Source organism: Microcebus murinus, chromosome 21, assembly GCF_040939455.1.
Source record: "Microcebus murinus isolate Inina chromosome 21, M.murinus_Inina_mat1.0, whole genome shotgun sequence".
NCBI lineage: Eukaryota > Metazoa > Chordata > Mammalia > Primates > Cheirogaleidae > Microcebus > Microcebus murinus.
Window position 1 is genome coordinate 13,451,734 of NC_134124.1, and position 14,145 is coordinate 13,465,878.

Below are 14,145 nucleotides of genomic sequence, written 5' to 3' on the forward strand. Positions count from 1 at the left end.
GTTTTTCCTGTGTTTTGTGATTTATCTTGCCTATAGGCCTTTAAGTATGTTCTCTTGTAACCACATCTCTTTTACTATTCACCTGACTAACTCACATTTCCCTTTAAAACCTTAATATATTTTTCTTAGAGAGGCTGTTTCCAATTCCCTAAACTAGTTAAGCTTTCCCCCTGTTGCTTGTTTTCACAGTTCACTCTATTTCCTCTTTTGAAACTCAGGACTTGAAATAACTATATAAACATGCACCTTTTCTGCTAGATTTCACCTCTGCAAAGGCTAGCACCATGGCTTCTAATTTACAGTTATTTCACTATCCTCTAAATGAATGCCTGACACATGAGTAGACCCTGAATAAGTGAATGGAAATCAATTATACGCAAAGTCTGTATGTGAGTGTTTCCATTTCTTAGATGTCGACACAGGTTAAGGTGTTGGGGGGGGAGGCAGTTTAAATAACTTATAAATAAACTTATAAAATAAAAGATACACAGTTAGAAAATAAGGAAGCCAAGCTTTGAATCCAAGACTGATTTCCAAACTCAATTTTACAATCATTTCGCAGCACTGCCTTCTCAAAATTTCCTCTAGCTGTCACAAGGAAAAGAAAGACAATTACCATAGAATATTTATTTTAGAGAAAAAATTGAGTAGAAAAAGCTGCCAGGATTCAGGGAGGTGATCTTTCTCCCATCTGATTTCTGAGTTATATGAAAGAAATTGGATGATGTTATATCTTTCTTCACCCTGGGTGTGATGGCGTACCTCCCTAAACCACGGCTTCTGCCTCTCCACTGGAGGTGGTCGTGGGTAATGGGCAACCTATAGCTACAACCTTTAGTCCTTCCCACAGATCTATACGGAAAAAGAGAAAGTGAGCATCTCACATTCTGAGGAAGGTTGCCCAGGCAACCAAGACAGAGCCAGAGCAACAGACCACCCAGCTGAGACACGCTGCAGCGTCTCACACTCTCCCATACCCATGCCCCCTTCCTGGGATGGCATCCAACAGTGTCCCTACACCCTTTTAATGGGTTGTCACTGAAAGAGGCACCTGTCCCAACTGGACACAGTTTGCAAGGACATCTCCATGGACAGCCAAAATAATAGCTCCAGATCCTTGCTATGTGCTCGAGTGATAAACCGGGCATCCTCAAACTATGGCCCGCGAGCCTCATGCCACCCGCCTAAGACATTTATCCGGCCCACTGAGTGTTTTTGCCACCGCTGCCTGTCCTGCTTAGCAGCCGACTCATCCTGGGCCCACAGTGCGCACTCTCCAACAGTCTGAGGGACAGTGAACTGGCCCCCTATTTAGAAAGTTTGAGGACCTCTGGATAAACCCAATGTTTGATCTGTAGACTATGCCAGAATAGCAATTCTACAGGTGAAAAGCTCAGGTGTTCCAATTTTGTGGCTTATAAGAAGAAAACAAGTTGGCCACCAAATTAAACATTTATTTTAAAAAAATTAAGTAAGACCAGTTTATATATAATGGCAGCCCCTGACACAGCTCTGCCTCTTAACTGCTGTGCAGTTTTTTAAAAGTTACTTAACGTGTTAATCATAAACTGGCTCATCTATAATATGGGCTTATAAATTTAAGTGGTTCCCAAAGACATTATTTTGTGAGAAGTGAGAAAATGCACATAAAGTGTGTGATGTGTGGCACACAATCAGTGCTTAAATGAAGGTGATAGCAATTATTAGGGATTATTAATATTTGGGTTTCTGGAAAGGTGGCTGGACAGAAAAGTTGGCAGTCTCTTCTTTTGAGTCTATCTGCTGGTTTACGGTTAGTGGCGAAAGCAAGCTGGCATCATACTCGCTCCGGTAATAACCAGCGACGTGAGCTCTAAACCCCTCCTGGCACAGGCTGTCTTCCCCGTGCACTATAGAGCCATCACCAGGCCTAATACAGCGCGAAGCACACAGTGGGCGCTCAGGGAGCGCGTGTTGGAGCTGTCAACAGTGGGATGTGCAGGCGGTTTAAAGCACCGTAGGCATCTGGATCTTTAAAGGAAACTGTACTGTCCTAAGAGTCATTAGATGAGTTCTTCGGGGAGGGCGGTAACAATGCGCCACCTGACTGCTTTGTTCAGAAGTCCTTTCCCACTGAGCTACCCCACAAGAGATGCTGTTCTTTGCTGCATAACCACACGGCTGCCAGTCCCTACTAGGAAATGGCTTTTCACGATGGCTCGCCAGTGCTTGGGCACGGAGAAGAAAGGCTGGCCACAGGGGACAGAGCCCCAAAGCAGGATGAAGCTTTCGCCAACCTGCTCCCAGCCTCTGGCACACTGTGGTGGCCTGTTGTGCTGTGCGTGTGTGCGTGTGTGCATGTGCGTGTGTGTGCATGTGCATGTGCGTGCTGTGGAGGGGGGTGAGTGGGTACATCTGCAGTTCCCTTCCCTCTTTGAAAACCAAGTACAAATCTCAATTCTATGAGAAGATTGTTCTTCAGGCATAACTTAATTCTCTGAAAGGATTTCATCCTTTGGCTATTGAAACCTTTTCCAGGAGAATTAAAATGGAAAATGTGTAAATGAGCCCGTCTCTAAATTAAACTGTTTCTGGCTGAGCAGACCAAATGAGCCTATTCTAGGGTGCAGAGTACACTACGTTGGCTCTGGGCTTTGTTCTTGAGTTAAAAAATTTCAGAGAGGAAAAGCGTTCTAGAATAAATAACCTCCAAATGCTAACTTTGCAAAGCTAATACTAGTGACTCATTAATGTTTGTAAATCGTCCAGACTTTGCTATTTTTGAAAAAAAAACAAACGCCGTGAAGTTGCTAATTAATAAAAGATATCATGTCTTATTAACGTTCATATAGTAATTACCAAAATCACAAATCCATCTGCAAAGTAGTCAGCAAACAAGACAAATGACTGTGCTCAGTTAAACAGATTATCGAATGCCTTGGGGAGTACAACCTAATAGCCCCAACTAAACCAAGAATCAAACAGCCACTCCTTCTGCCACGTGGACGGGCAGCCACGATTCCATCTCCCACGTGCAGCAAGACAGAGCAGCGGGGACATCGGGCCACTCGCCCTCTCTAGAGAACATGCTCTTGTGCGAGTGTCAATGGCACTCATGTACCTTTCTCTTACAACCTTTGTGCTGCCTCCAAGATTTGGTTTCTTAAAAAGACACAAGGGGAAAGACCCAAAAGATGTCAGCCAAAGTTAAATATAATCCCATAAGCTTCTGCGTGTAAAATGCATACTGGTGACAATTCTCGGTTCCCAACACAGAGAAGAAATTTTATCTTTCTGTGAACTTCTGTGTTCACCCAGTTCATCTCTACTGACACTTCATTATCTGTACGCATCTCACGTCTCCCCAGATTAAGAGCAGAGACCGTGTCTTAGCAGTCTTGCAAGTATAACAACAACAACTGATAATAATAACCATTGTGATTAAGATGCCTACCATTTCTTATGACCGTAAGTGTGCCAGCCACTTGGATGAGTGATTTAATTTATTTAACTTTGAATTCTGTAATCTTTGTCATTTAAGATTCACAACAGCCACTTGAGGTAGGTAACCCTCACTTTACCCATGGGGCAATTGAGGCTCTGAGAGGCTGAGTGACAGAGCTGGGATTCATTCCTAGATCTGAAAGATTCCAAAGTCCACGCTCCGAAACACTATGCTACACTGTACTTAATCCTACACAGTGCCTAGGTCAGGGGCAAGTAAACAGTAGGCACTGAGACATGTTGGTAGACTGGATGAATATCGTAGTATCAATTCATTCCTGCATTCCCTTGGTCACTCGTGTTAAACCTTCACGGTTTCAGCTTTCCTGGCTATTTTTCCCAGGTGTGCATGATGTTAAGGATTATTTTTAGTACTGGGTATCCTAAAATGTCAATAAAAGCTCCCCTTACCTTTTTTATATCAAAATAAACACCTCTCCAGGACTCTACCTCCTAGTTCAGTGTCTGTCAGGCTGATAGTCACAACAGGGCACATGCGATGGCTTTTCATTTGTATTGGTGTTACTCACATGTTGGACTGTAAGCGAGACAGCAGGAGGTGGCCCACTGTACCTCCTCCCACCTCTCTTCAACATCCTGGGCTCTACAGCCACCTGGGGCGGGGAGCTCTGGGCCTGGTGGCCACTGACTTCACAATAGTCCATGTTTCCTATTGGTGGGGTAGCGGGCTTTTGCTAGCTTAACCCAATCAGTACACAATATCCTCCCTCCGTCCTCCCGCACAGCCCATGTGCTTGGAGGAAGCACACCCGCTACCAGCTCTAGAGTAGAACCTCGGTTGCTTTAAGCCAATCAGCACATCCCGTTGGCCTTGCTGCAGTGATCAGTTCAAATCAGAAGACTCAGCTCAGACCAAGGAGAAGCAAGGAGAAGTTTGCTGGGGCTTCTGGGGAAAAAAAATGCTTCCTGGCTCAGAGAGTTACCAGGAAAGAGAGTCTCTCTCCTTGCTAAATATTCTTGTAGAACAAGGAAGATTTAGAAGGTGCTAGAAATCATTCTATGAATGAATCCGGATCTATGAATGAATCCGGTTTTAGGATTAAGCAAGTTGCCATGTAGTAAACCAAGAAGAAGAATGGAAAGAAATTGCTTTCGATAACATAGCTGAGCCTTATAATCAGGCCTTGCTCTGAAGCTTGGACTATTTCCAGATATTTTGGCTACACGAGAGTCTAAATTTCCTTTTTCGACTAAGCCAGTTTTGAGCCAGATTTTCTCTGACTTGAAACCTAAAGATTCTTAATATACGTAAGTGACAACTTTGATTGTTTCATGCTCATCCTCGTATTCATTTTTTTTTCCAGAAAGGCCACTGTGACAGTGGACCAGAGGAGACCACTTAACAACAGCTCATCACAAACCTCAAGCAATCAAAATCTACCTGTCAAAATCTGAGGAGACTTGGCTTGCATGATGCAGGGCCATGATCTTACAGAGTGTCCTGAAGTGTGTTTGACACAGGTGAACAGTGCTCCAGTCTGTTCTCTCTATGGTAGTCACAAAGCCTAATTATGAAGACACGATGAGATCACCGCAGGATTGGATCAAAAAGTAACAGCCCTGCTAACAAACCGATCAGCTTATCCCAGCGCAATCTCACACGGACCCTTCTTGGGTTTCACATACATTAAACATTTTCAAAGCAATTAATAAATATTGGCTGCTTAGAGAATGATATTCTTCTCCGAGATGCCCATGCTGCCTTTGCTCACAAGAACAACTGCGCTTGAAAACCACAAAGTCAGCACAAATAAGGGAACTACGGGTTTTAATGCAAAACAATCTGCTCCAAAGTATAGTTGCAGCTGTCCCATGTTGAGGTGACAACTTGGATCTGAGCTCTTTGAGTTGTAGTTGTGAAGGATGGGCCTTTTGCAAATACCGGAGATTTTGGACATAAGGATGAGACAAGAGGGAGTCCCCAAAGGGGTTTTATCCAGAGAGTGAGAAAATGGGAACAGTAACCTCCTGCTTGTTATTTAGGGTCAGCTTCATGGAGGAGCAACTTGTGCAGCTTTATAGGATGCTGTGCTCAGAATTAGCTCAGTAATCTGTTGTCACTCTCCTGAAATTTGAAATGCTTTTTCAGCAAGGGACTCTGCATTTTCATTTTGCTTTGGGCCCACAATTATATAGACCGTCTTGATTGTTATAGATCTTCAGTTCCCTCTTTACTAAAGTCACACAAGGGCAAAAAGAAGAGAAATTCTACCAAAGACCTGCCTTAGATTTTCTGTTTCCTCTCTTTTTTGACTAGATATTCCTACTTGATTGCTTTCTTTGTGTTGAATAAATATTTTTAGCATGTCATTTAAATTTTCCTAGGGATTTACTATCATTTTGTGTTGTTTTTCAGTACTTGCTCTAGGATTGCAGGGTACATTTTAATGTATCACAATTTTCTTTTGATTAATACTAATTTAATTCCAGAAAGTACAGAAACTTTAATATAATTCTATTCCCTCTTCCCTCATTTGTGCTGTTACTGTCATAGACATTAAATCTATATAAGTTTATATACCCAACAATTCATGGTTCACATTATTGTTTCCTTTTAAAGAAGTTGGGAAAACTGGGAAAAATATATTTATGGAATCTTTTATACTAACTCATATATTTATAATTTGCAGTGTCCTTCATTTTTTTTCCTTTGGCTTCGTGTTACCTCATGGTACCATTTCCTAAAGGGCTTCCTCCCTGCGGGATGTCTTGTAAGGTCTAATAGCAACACATTTGCTCAGTCTTTGTTTATCTGTGAATGCCCCTATTTTGCCCTCATTTTTGAAGTATAGGTTTGTTAGATGTAGAGTTCTTGTTGGATTCTACTTTCTTTTTGCAGGAAAGTGGATGTGCTGTTCTTCTACCCTCTGGCATCCATGGTTTTATTTATTTTTTTTTTATTTCAATAGATTTAGGGGTATGAGTGGTTTTGGGTGACATGGGTGAATCATATAGTGGTGATGATATCTGAGTTTTTAGTGTACCCTTCACCACTGCAGTCCCCAATCCCCAGCCACAGCCCATTATTGGTCCATGGGCTATTAGGAAACAGGCCCTACATTGCCACCTGAGCTCCACATCACCTCCCCCCAACCCATGACACCCCAATTCCTATCCCCAGTTCATGGAAAAATTATCTTCCATGAAACCAGCCCCTCATGCCAAAAGGGTTGGGGACCACTGAATCACCAGGTAGGTAGTTTTTCTTCCCTAATCCTTCTGAGTCTCCAATGGCCATTGTACCACTTTATATGCCTCTGTGTACCCACAGCTTAGCTCCCACTTGTAAATGAGAACATGCGGTATTTGGTTTCTCATTCTTGTCTTACTTCACATAGGATAATGTCCTCCAGTTCCATCCAAGTTGTTGCAAAAGACATTATTTCTTTCTTTTTTATGGCTGAGTAGTATTCCATGGTGTATATATGTACCACATCTTTATCCACTTGTTGGTTTATGGGCACTTAGACTGATTCTGTGTCTTTGCAGTTGTGGATTGTGCTGTGGTAAACGTACAAATTGCAGGTGTCTTTTTGATATAAGGACTTGTTTTCCTTTGGGTAGATCCCCAGTAGTGGGATTCCTGGGTCAAATGGTAGGTCTACTTTTAGTTTGTTGAGAAATCTCTGCACTGTTTTCCATGGATAGTATACTAATTTACATTCCCACCAACCGTATATAAGCATTCCTTTTTCATTTCATACACGCCAATGTCTATTGTTTTTTGACTTTTTAATTATCATTCATGGTTTTAGATGAGAAGTCAGCTTAATTGTACTAATACTTGCCTATCTACGATGAGTAATTTTTTTCCTTGCTGTTTTCAAGATATTTTCTTTGGATTTGGCTTTCAACAGTTTGACCACCATGTGTCAATGTATGGATATATTTGCATTTATCCTGTTTGGGTTTCTTTGTGCTTCTTATATGTACAGATTAATATTTTTTTTAAAACTTTGGAAAGTTTTTGGTTATTATTTTTTCAAATAATTTCTCTGTCCCTTTCTCTTCTCTCCTGTGAGACTCCCGCTATGTGGCTGTGATGTGGCTGCTATCTTTCTGTGATCTCGTCTTACAGGTCTCTGAAGCTCTGTTCATTTTCCTACAGTCTGTCTCTCTCTATTCTTTAGACTGAGTAATTTTTACTGATTTACAATTCACTGATTCTTTTTTCTTCTCTCTCTCTCAAATGTAGGGTTGAACTCTGTAGTGAATTTTTTAAATTATTAGGTCATTCAATATAAATGTCTGATTTCAAATAGAAAGTTTAGTTTATTATGTCTCAAACAAGAAGCAGTACAATTAATCAAAGTATGCGCCTAAACTATCAACACAGTTTTGCCATCTTAACGGTAGCTTGCTTACGCCGGCAGCAAAGAAGCCTGGAGAATGAGTGGCGATAAAATCACAAAAAGGGTTTTCCGCAGCTTGTTGAGAATTGAATAATTTTCCTTGCAAGAAGTGGTCCAGAGCCTGGAGGAAGTGGTAGTCAGTTGGTGCAAGGTCTGGTGAACACAGTGGATGACAGAGAGTTTCCAAGTCCAGCTGCTGTAGTTTGAGCAGCGTTATTTGGGTGACAATCTCAGCTGCTTAATCACAAGCACCCTCATCATTTTGTCCAATGGGTTGCAGTAGACAACCGCTATAATGGGTTGACCAGGTTTCACGAAGCTGTAGTGGATAATACCAGTGTTGTGCCACCAAACAGACACCATTAGGTTTTTCTGATGAATATTTGGTTTTGGACTCTGTTTCAGCACTTCATCTTTATCCAACCATTGTGCTGAGTGCTTGTGATTGTCAAAAAGAATCCATTTTTTTAATCACATGTAACAATACGGTAGAGAAATGGTTCACCTTTATGCCGTGACAGCAAAGGCAGGCAAGCTTCCCGACGATTTCTCTTCTGTCCCTCATTTAATTCACGTGGAACCCATCCATCCAGCTTCTTCACCTTGCTGATTTGTTTCAAATGGCCCCGTATTGTTGGAATACTAACGTCAAACCTTGATGCTAATTCATGCTTAAGTTGAGATGCATTCGCTTACACTACAGCTTTCAGCTCATCATTACCCATGTGGTTCATTTTCAAGATTAAAATCACCAGAATGGAACTTCTCAAGCCATCAATATACTGTGCATTTATTAGCCACATCCTTCCCAAACACTTCGTTGATATTTCAAGCTGTCTGTGCTGTATTGGCTCCGTGACAGAACTCATATTTAAAAATAACACGAATTTTTGACTTAATCATGGTTTCACAAAATTTGCTCTAAAAGAATAATTTGAAAGCTAATCACAAGCCAAAATGTGTGTTTGGAAGAATGAGATTGTACCTTCACAATAAAAATAAAACAAGAAGTGTCAAAGTGAAATGTCAGAGATATCAACTGTCAAACTTAGTACTTAAGGAAATCAGACATCTCATACTTAATCACCTAAATAGTTATTGTACTCTTCACCTACATCATTTTCACTTGGTACATTAGTAATTTCTATATCCTTATTAAGAATCTCTATTTGTTGATCTATTGTTATCCCTCTTTCCTTGAATTCTTTAAATGTGGTTTGCTTATTTCTTTGAGAATATTTATAATAGCTGCTTAGAAGCCTTGGTCTGCTAATATCTGGTAATACTCAGAGAACAGTTTCTATTAACTGCTTTTTTTTTTCCTTGAGTATGGGTCGCATTTTCTTGTTTCTTTTCTCAAAAATGGGACACTTTAGATAATATATCGCAGCTACTCTGAATTCTGATATTTTTTTCCCTTGACGGTAGTTGTGGCTGGTGCTTTGTAACTTGCCTGGCCTAAATCTGTGAAATCTGTTTCCCGTGTGGCTGTTAATGCCTCTTCTAGTTTATATATATATATATTTTTTTTTTTTCTTGCTTTTTATTTTTAAATTTGGCTTGCTCAAAGTTGCCCCTGGTCTGTATAGCTTAGTGGTCAGCTCATGACTGTATATCAGCTGTGTTTAAATACCTCGAACCACTAAGATTTCCATCCTTTGCTGTTTTCCATCTGTTCGTGGGTAGAGGACCACATTCAAAGTTCAGGCTGTTTTCAAGCCACCATGAATTTTAGTTTACGATTTTCAGTCTCCCATGCACATGCACTCAGACTTGGGATTAACCAGAAGCATATGAAGTATATGAAAAGCTCGTGCCCTCCTCAGTCTCCACTATTTGTGTGCACGGCCTCTGCCAGCAATATGCTGTCCTGGACCACAGCTGCAACCTCAGGCTGGTGGAGCCAACTCACTCACTTCTGAGATAATCATTTGTACTGACAACTTTTCTGGGTGTGCACATTGCCCACCTCCTCCAATTGCACAGATGTGCGCCCTTGCACATCTGCAGAGAAGCTGGTGGCCATCATAGTGTGCCCTACCTTGGCACAACCTATAAAGGCTGGGGTGGATGAGAGAAGCCCCAGACCAGAATCTCAGACTCCCACTGCTCCTGGGTGAAGTCCAGTAGTTTTTAAAGCACAGACACTTCTCAGATGGTTGTGTGTCTTTGGTTGATTTTCAGAGCATGAAATGGTTGTAGTTGTCGATTCCTTCCAGCTTTCTAGTTGTGTTTTGGGGAGAGGATTTTAGCCATAGCTAAAAGTCCCCCCGCTGGGTTTTAAGTTTTGATTTTTCTCATTATTTCCCTTCTTCCTTCATCACTCCCTTTTCACTTAAGTCTAACACACACTAGCAGCTCAAGAGCAATAATATCTTTCTTAACACATAACTTTGGCTACCCATTTTATACTGTTATACCATCACTATACACCCACAAATTGACTTGCAAGAAGTTGAAAACATTCAGCGAACTCTAAATACCGCTTGCTGTCTACATTTAGGCTTGTAGCCTTTTCTCAGGTGAGAAATGGCAAATTCCCGATGCTGCCTGCAGGCTGTCACTCAGTGCTCCACAGCCGTAGCAGGCATGACCAACAGACTTTCTTTCCCACTAAGCCCAGACATGGTCTCAGAATCCTCATCAGACAGAACTCCAGACAGTCAACACAGCTTAGGACATGAGGTCTCTTAGACAAACCTTCTTCAAGTCCCCAAAGCTGAAACTGATAATTTTTCACACTATCCACTCAGCTTCCACCTACCAATCAAGGCTCGGGGTTGGTTTCCTAAGGAAACCTCAGGCTCAGCTCAGGCTGTTTTCCTTCTGAACTTCTGCACTTATTCCTTTGGCAATTTCATCCATTTACATGATTTTAAATCTCATGTACCTTTTGGCCCTTTACAGATTTATATTTTTAGACCAGACTTCTCTCCCAAACTCCAACTCTCTGCATAACATCTCTACTTGGAAATCGTAAGGACAATGCCAGGTCACCATGCCTAATGCATGGTTTCCCACCTGGAATCTCTTCCACCGACAGGCTTTATCCATCTTGATGGATATTAAATTTATCCTCTTGGATGCACAAACCAAAAAACTTGGAGTCATCCTTGATTCTTCTCATTCTCTCTCACACCATTAGGAAATTCTGCCAGTTATCGTTTCAAACTGCATCAGAACCCTGAGCCTTCTTAGCACCATCACCGCTACCATCCTAGTCTGAACCACAACACTGTCCACAGGATTATTGCAACTGGTTTCATTACTAACTTTGACCTTTTTTATTCTACACTCAACGTGGTATCCAAGGTGCTCCTTGATCCCCAGTATACTATACTCGACATAGTGGCCAGAGGGATCCTTTTGATCCTTCTGAAGAAGTGACTGTGTCACTTCTCCTGCTCAGAACATTCCAGTGGCGTCCCACCCCCCTTAGGATAAAAGCCAAAGCCTTCTCGATGGCTTACAATACTCTTTGTGGTCTGTCTTGCCACCCCTTCCATTCACTCGTCTTTCACTACACAACCTCTTACTCCTTTCCAGCCATGCCAGCCTCCTTGATGGTTCTGGAAAACACAACACCGGCTTTTTAGAGCCCTTGCACTGGCGGTTTCTCAAAATGCTCTTCCTTCAGATATCCATGTGGCTAATTCTCTCACCTCCTTCAAATCAAATGCCACCTTCCCAGTGAAACCCAGCCGACCACCCTGTTTACAATTGCAAACCTATCCTTCCCATCTGCGCCCCCTCACTGCCCCCGTCTCACTCTTCTCCTACATCCCTCTCAGTCCCACATTTTCTGTTATTTCCATAGCATATCATGTCATTTTCTACTATGTCATTTAACTACTTACTATCCTCATCGGGGTGGGGACTTTTGTTCGCTGACATATCGTTTCACAGTTTCTAGACAAGTGCCTGGCACATGAAAGGCATTCAAAAAACATTTGTTGACTAAACGAATCAGTGGTGAATCTATGGTTCTGATATAGTTGGGTGTTTTTGAAGACATGGATGGAATGTGAGAACAGTTCCTGAAGAAACTTCAGGAGAAGCATAGTTCAAAGAAATGTCAAGAGACTCTCCAGGAAGACTAAGAGTCCATGGTTAAAGGAAAAAAAAAGAAAAAGAAAACTTGATTGGGAAATGATGAATATTATATCCTTATCTTAGTGAGGTACATTAGCATATAAAAAGTTCTGAGAAGTCCTGCAGGCAAGAAATGAGCTTAATTTTATTATTTTTAAATTTGGGGCCAAATTCAAACTTATAAGTAACATGCATAGTGGTTGTGAGTGTGGATTCTAGAGATGGATTACCTGGGTTTATATCCTGGCTTTGCCATTTAAGAGTCACTTTAAGTCATTTAAGAGTCACTTTATGTCTCTAAGCCTTAGTCCTTTTATCTGTAAAATAGGGATAGTATCTATATCATAGGTTTGGGGTTAGGACTAATAAGATAATAAAAGTCAACAGTGTGAATTACATAGTAAGCACTCCCAAAATTTTTAAAAATCAAACCACTATTTGAATGCCCGTGATCTACCAGGTGTTATCCTAGATTCTGCCTATATAGAATAGAAATTTGTCCCTGGCCTCATGGAATTTAGTTCTATAGGCAGAAGACAGACTAGAAACACATAAAGCAATAGACGAATATTTTCTGATAGTGACACTATCATGCAGGAAATAAATCAGGGTTATGGGAAAGAAAGAGGGGAACTGAGGGCTGCTTCCAATTGAGTATATCAGAAGCATTTTCAGTAGAGAGGATATTTGCACTGAGAGCTCATCAGTGAGGAACCAGCCAAATCAGGATCTTTCTAGAGCAACAGCAGGACAGCCAGAAGGATAAGGACAGAGGTGTGACCGGGGAAATAAGCTTGGCTTGTTCAGGATTACATGAAAAGTTTGTGTGGCTGGCCATGGGAATATGGGACAGAGGTAGCATTTATAGCTTCAAATAACACCAGCGTCTCTGGGCCTTTATTTATGGGCTGATCCTTCAATTTAATCATTCTTTTTTGGGGAGAAGGAGAGTGGCTCGAGAGGGAGTCTGTGAATGGGCCCGTGGTCTTGACGGAGATGCAATCGTCAGAGTTCTGGGATTCAGAGACAATTGGCCAGCCTGTTTTGACTAGGTTTTCTAAGATGAGGTGGGGATCTTTGCTCTCCACTGTCCACAAAAAGGGCAGTAGGGTTAGATGGATATGAATTATCAACTTAGAGGATAGGGGGATATGAATTGAAAATGCAGAAGAAAAGGCCTATGCTTGGATCTCGTTGACATTGTGATCTTCCCTGACCTCTAACGTTCTCATTCTTGTTGAAGTCTATGCTCATTTCTCCTAGTTGACATGTTAGTCTAAAAATTCACTTTTATGTATTCTTTCCCCACCATCCTCTTTTTGGAGGGCAGAGACCAATCTCTTGGGTATAACTTTGGGTATAAACATGGGTAATGTTTATTCAGGAAATAACACATGCTATTACTTTTAATCTGTGAAAGTTTAATTGCTCACCCTACCATGATGAAGTCCTTTTGCAGACATAAAAACCTGTCCACATGCCCAGTGAATATAAATTCTCACTAGTGTTCATTTGACCTTGCCAAACTAGCCTGAACATTTTGTTCAGTGTTGTGCCAGGGATGATTTTTCTCTAGTGCTCTTCTCAGTGACTACAGGTGAAAGGAGGAGAAAGTGATCTCTCTGTAACCCACACCAGAGGCTGCTGCAATGATACATTGGCAAGTGGCAATGTGATGAAAATGTTTTATGTGTGCATGCTTTTGTTTCCTCTCTTACTGCTTCTGAGTGCAGATCCAACCTGTTCATTATTCTTCTGCTACACAGTGGGAAATGGAGGTAAGAGGATTGCTGACCTCCCAGCGGCTCTGAGACAAAATCTCTTAAGAATGTTTGCTCACAACAGACCTCCTTGGAACTGTCCAGAAATAGCACCATCTCTCATCAGTCTCTCCTTTCTAAATGAGTAGCGCTTTCTTGACTAATCCAAGCCCAGTCAAGGGTACCCTATGGCACCAGTTCAAAGATTTAAGGGTTGATTGTTTGCCTACAGGGATTTACTCAGATGTCATCTTCCTTCTTAAAGTCTTGGCTTTGGAGGTATTTCATTATTCCTAGCAACTCTAGCAGAGGGTAAACAGGAGCCATTGAAGAAAAAATTCAGGCCACTTTTAGCCTTTCATTAGCAGGTGTGGAAAAGGCTGGATGGGTGGTGGAAGGGATTGAAATTGTCCAAAGTGAGGTTCAAGAATTCTCTG

The 14,145-nt window shown here is 41.5% G+C and overlaps 1 protein-coding gene across 9 annotated transcripts in view; it reads right to left on the reverse strand.

Annotated features, from left to right (window-relative positions):
• Positions 1 to 14,145, reverse strand: part of PPP2R2B (protein phosphatase 2 regulatory subunit Bbeta) — a 400,010-nt gene that overhangs the window by 290,314 nt on the left and 95,551 nt on the right. For 2 of the 9 annotated variants that reach the window (XM_075996185.1, XM_075996181.1), the window contains exon 1: positions 3,895 to 4,098. The exons of 2 other annotated variants lie outside the window; for them this stretch is intronic. Coding sequence is in view for 1 of the 7 variants with exons in the window: in XM_075996184.1 (XP_075852299.1) it covers positions 4,886 to 4,916 (31 nt within the window). In the remaining 6 variants the exon portion in view is untranslated. Of the gene's footprint in view, positions 1 to 3,894; positions 4,101 to 4,885; positions 4,977 to 14,145 lie in introns of those variants that run through there. 5 more of the 9 variants (XM_075996180.1, XM_075996184.1, XM_075996187.1 and 2 more) reach the window with 5 other exon arrangements.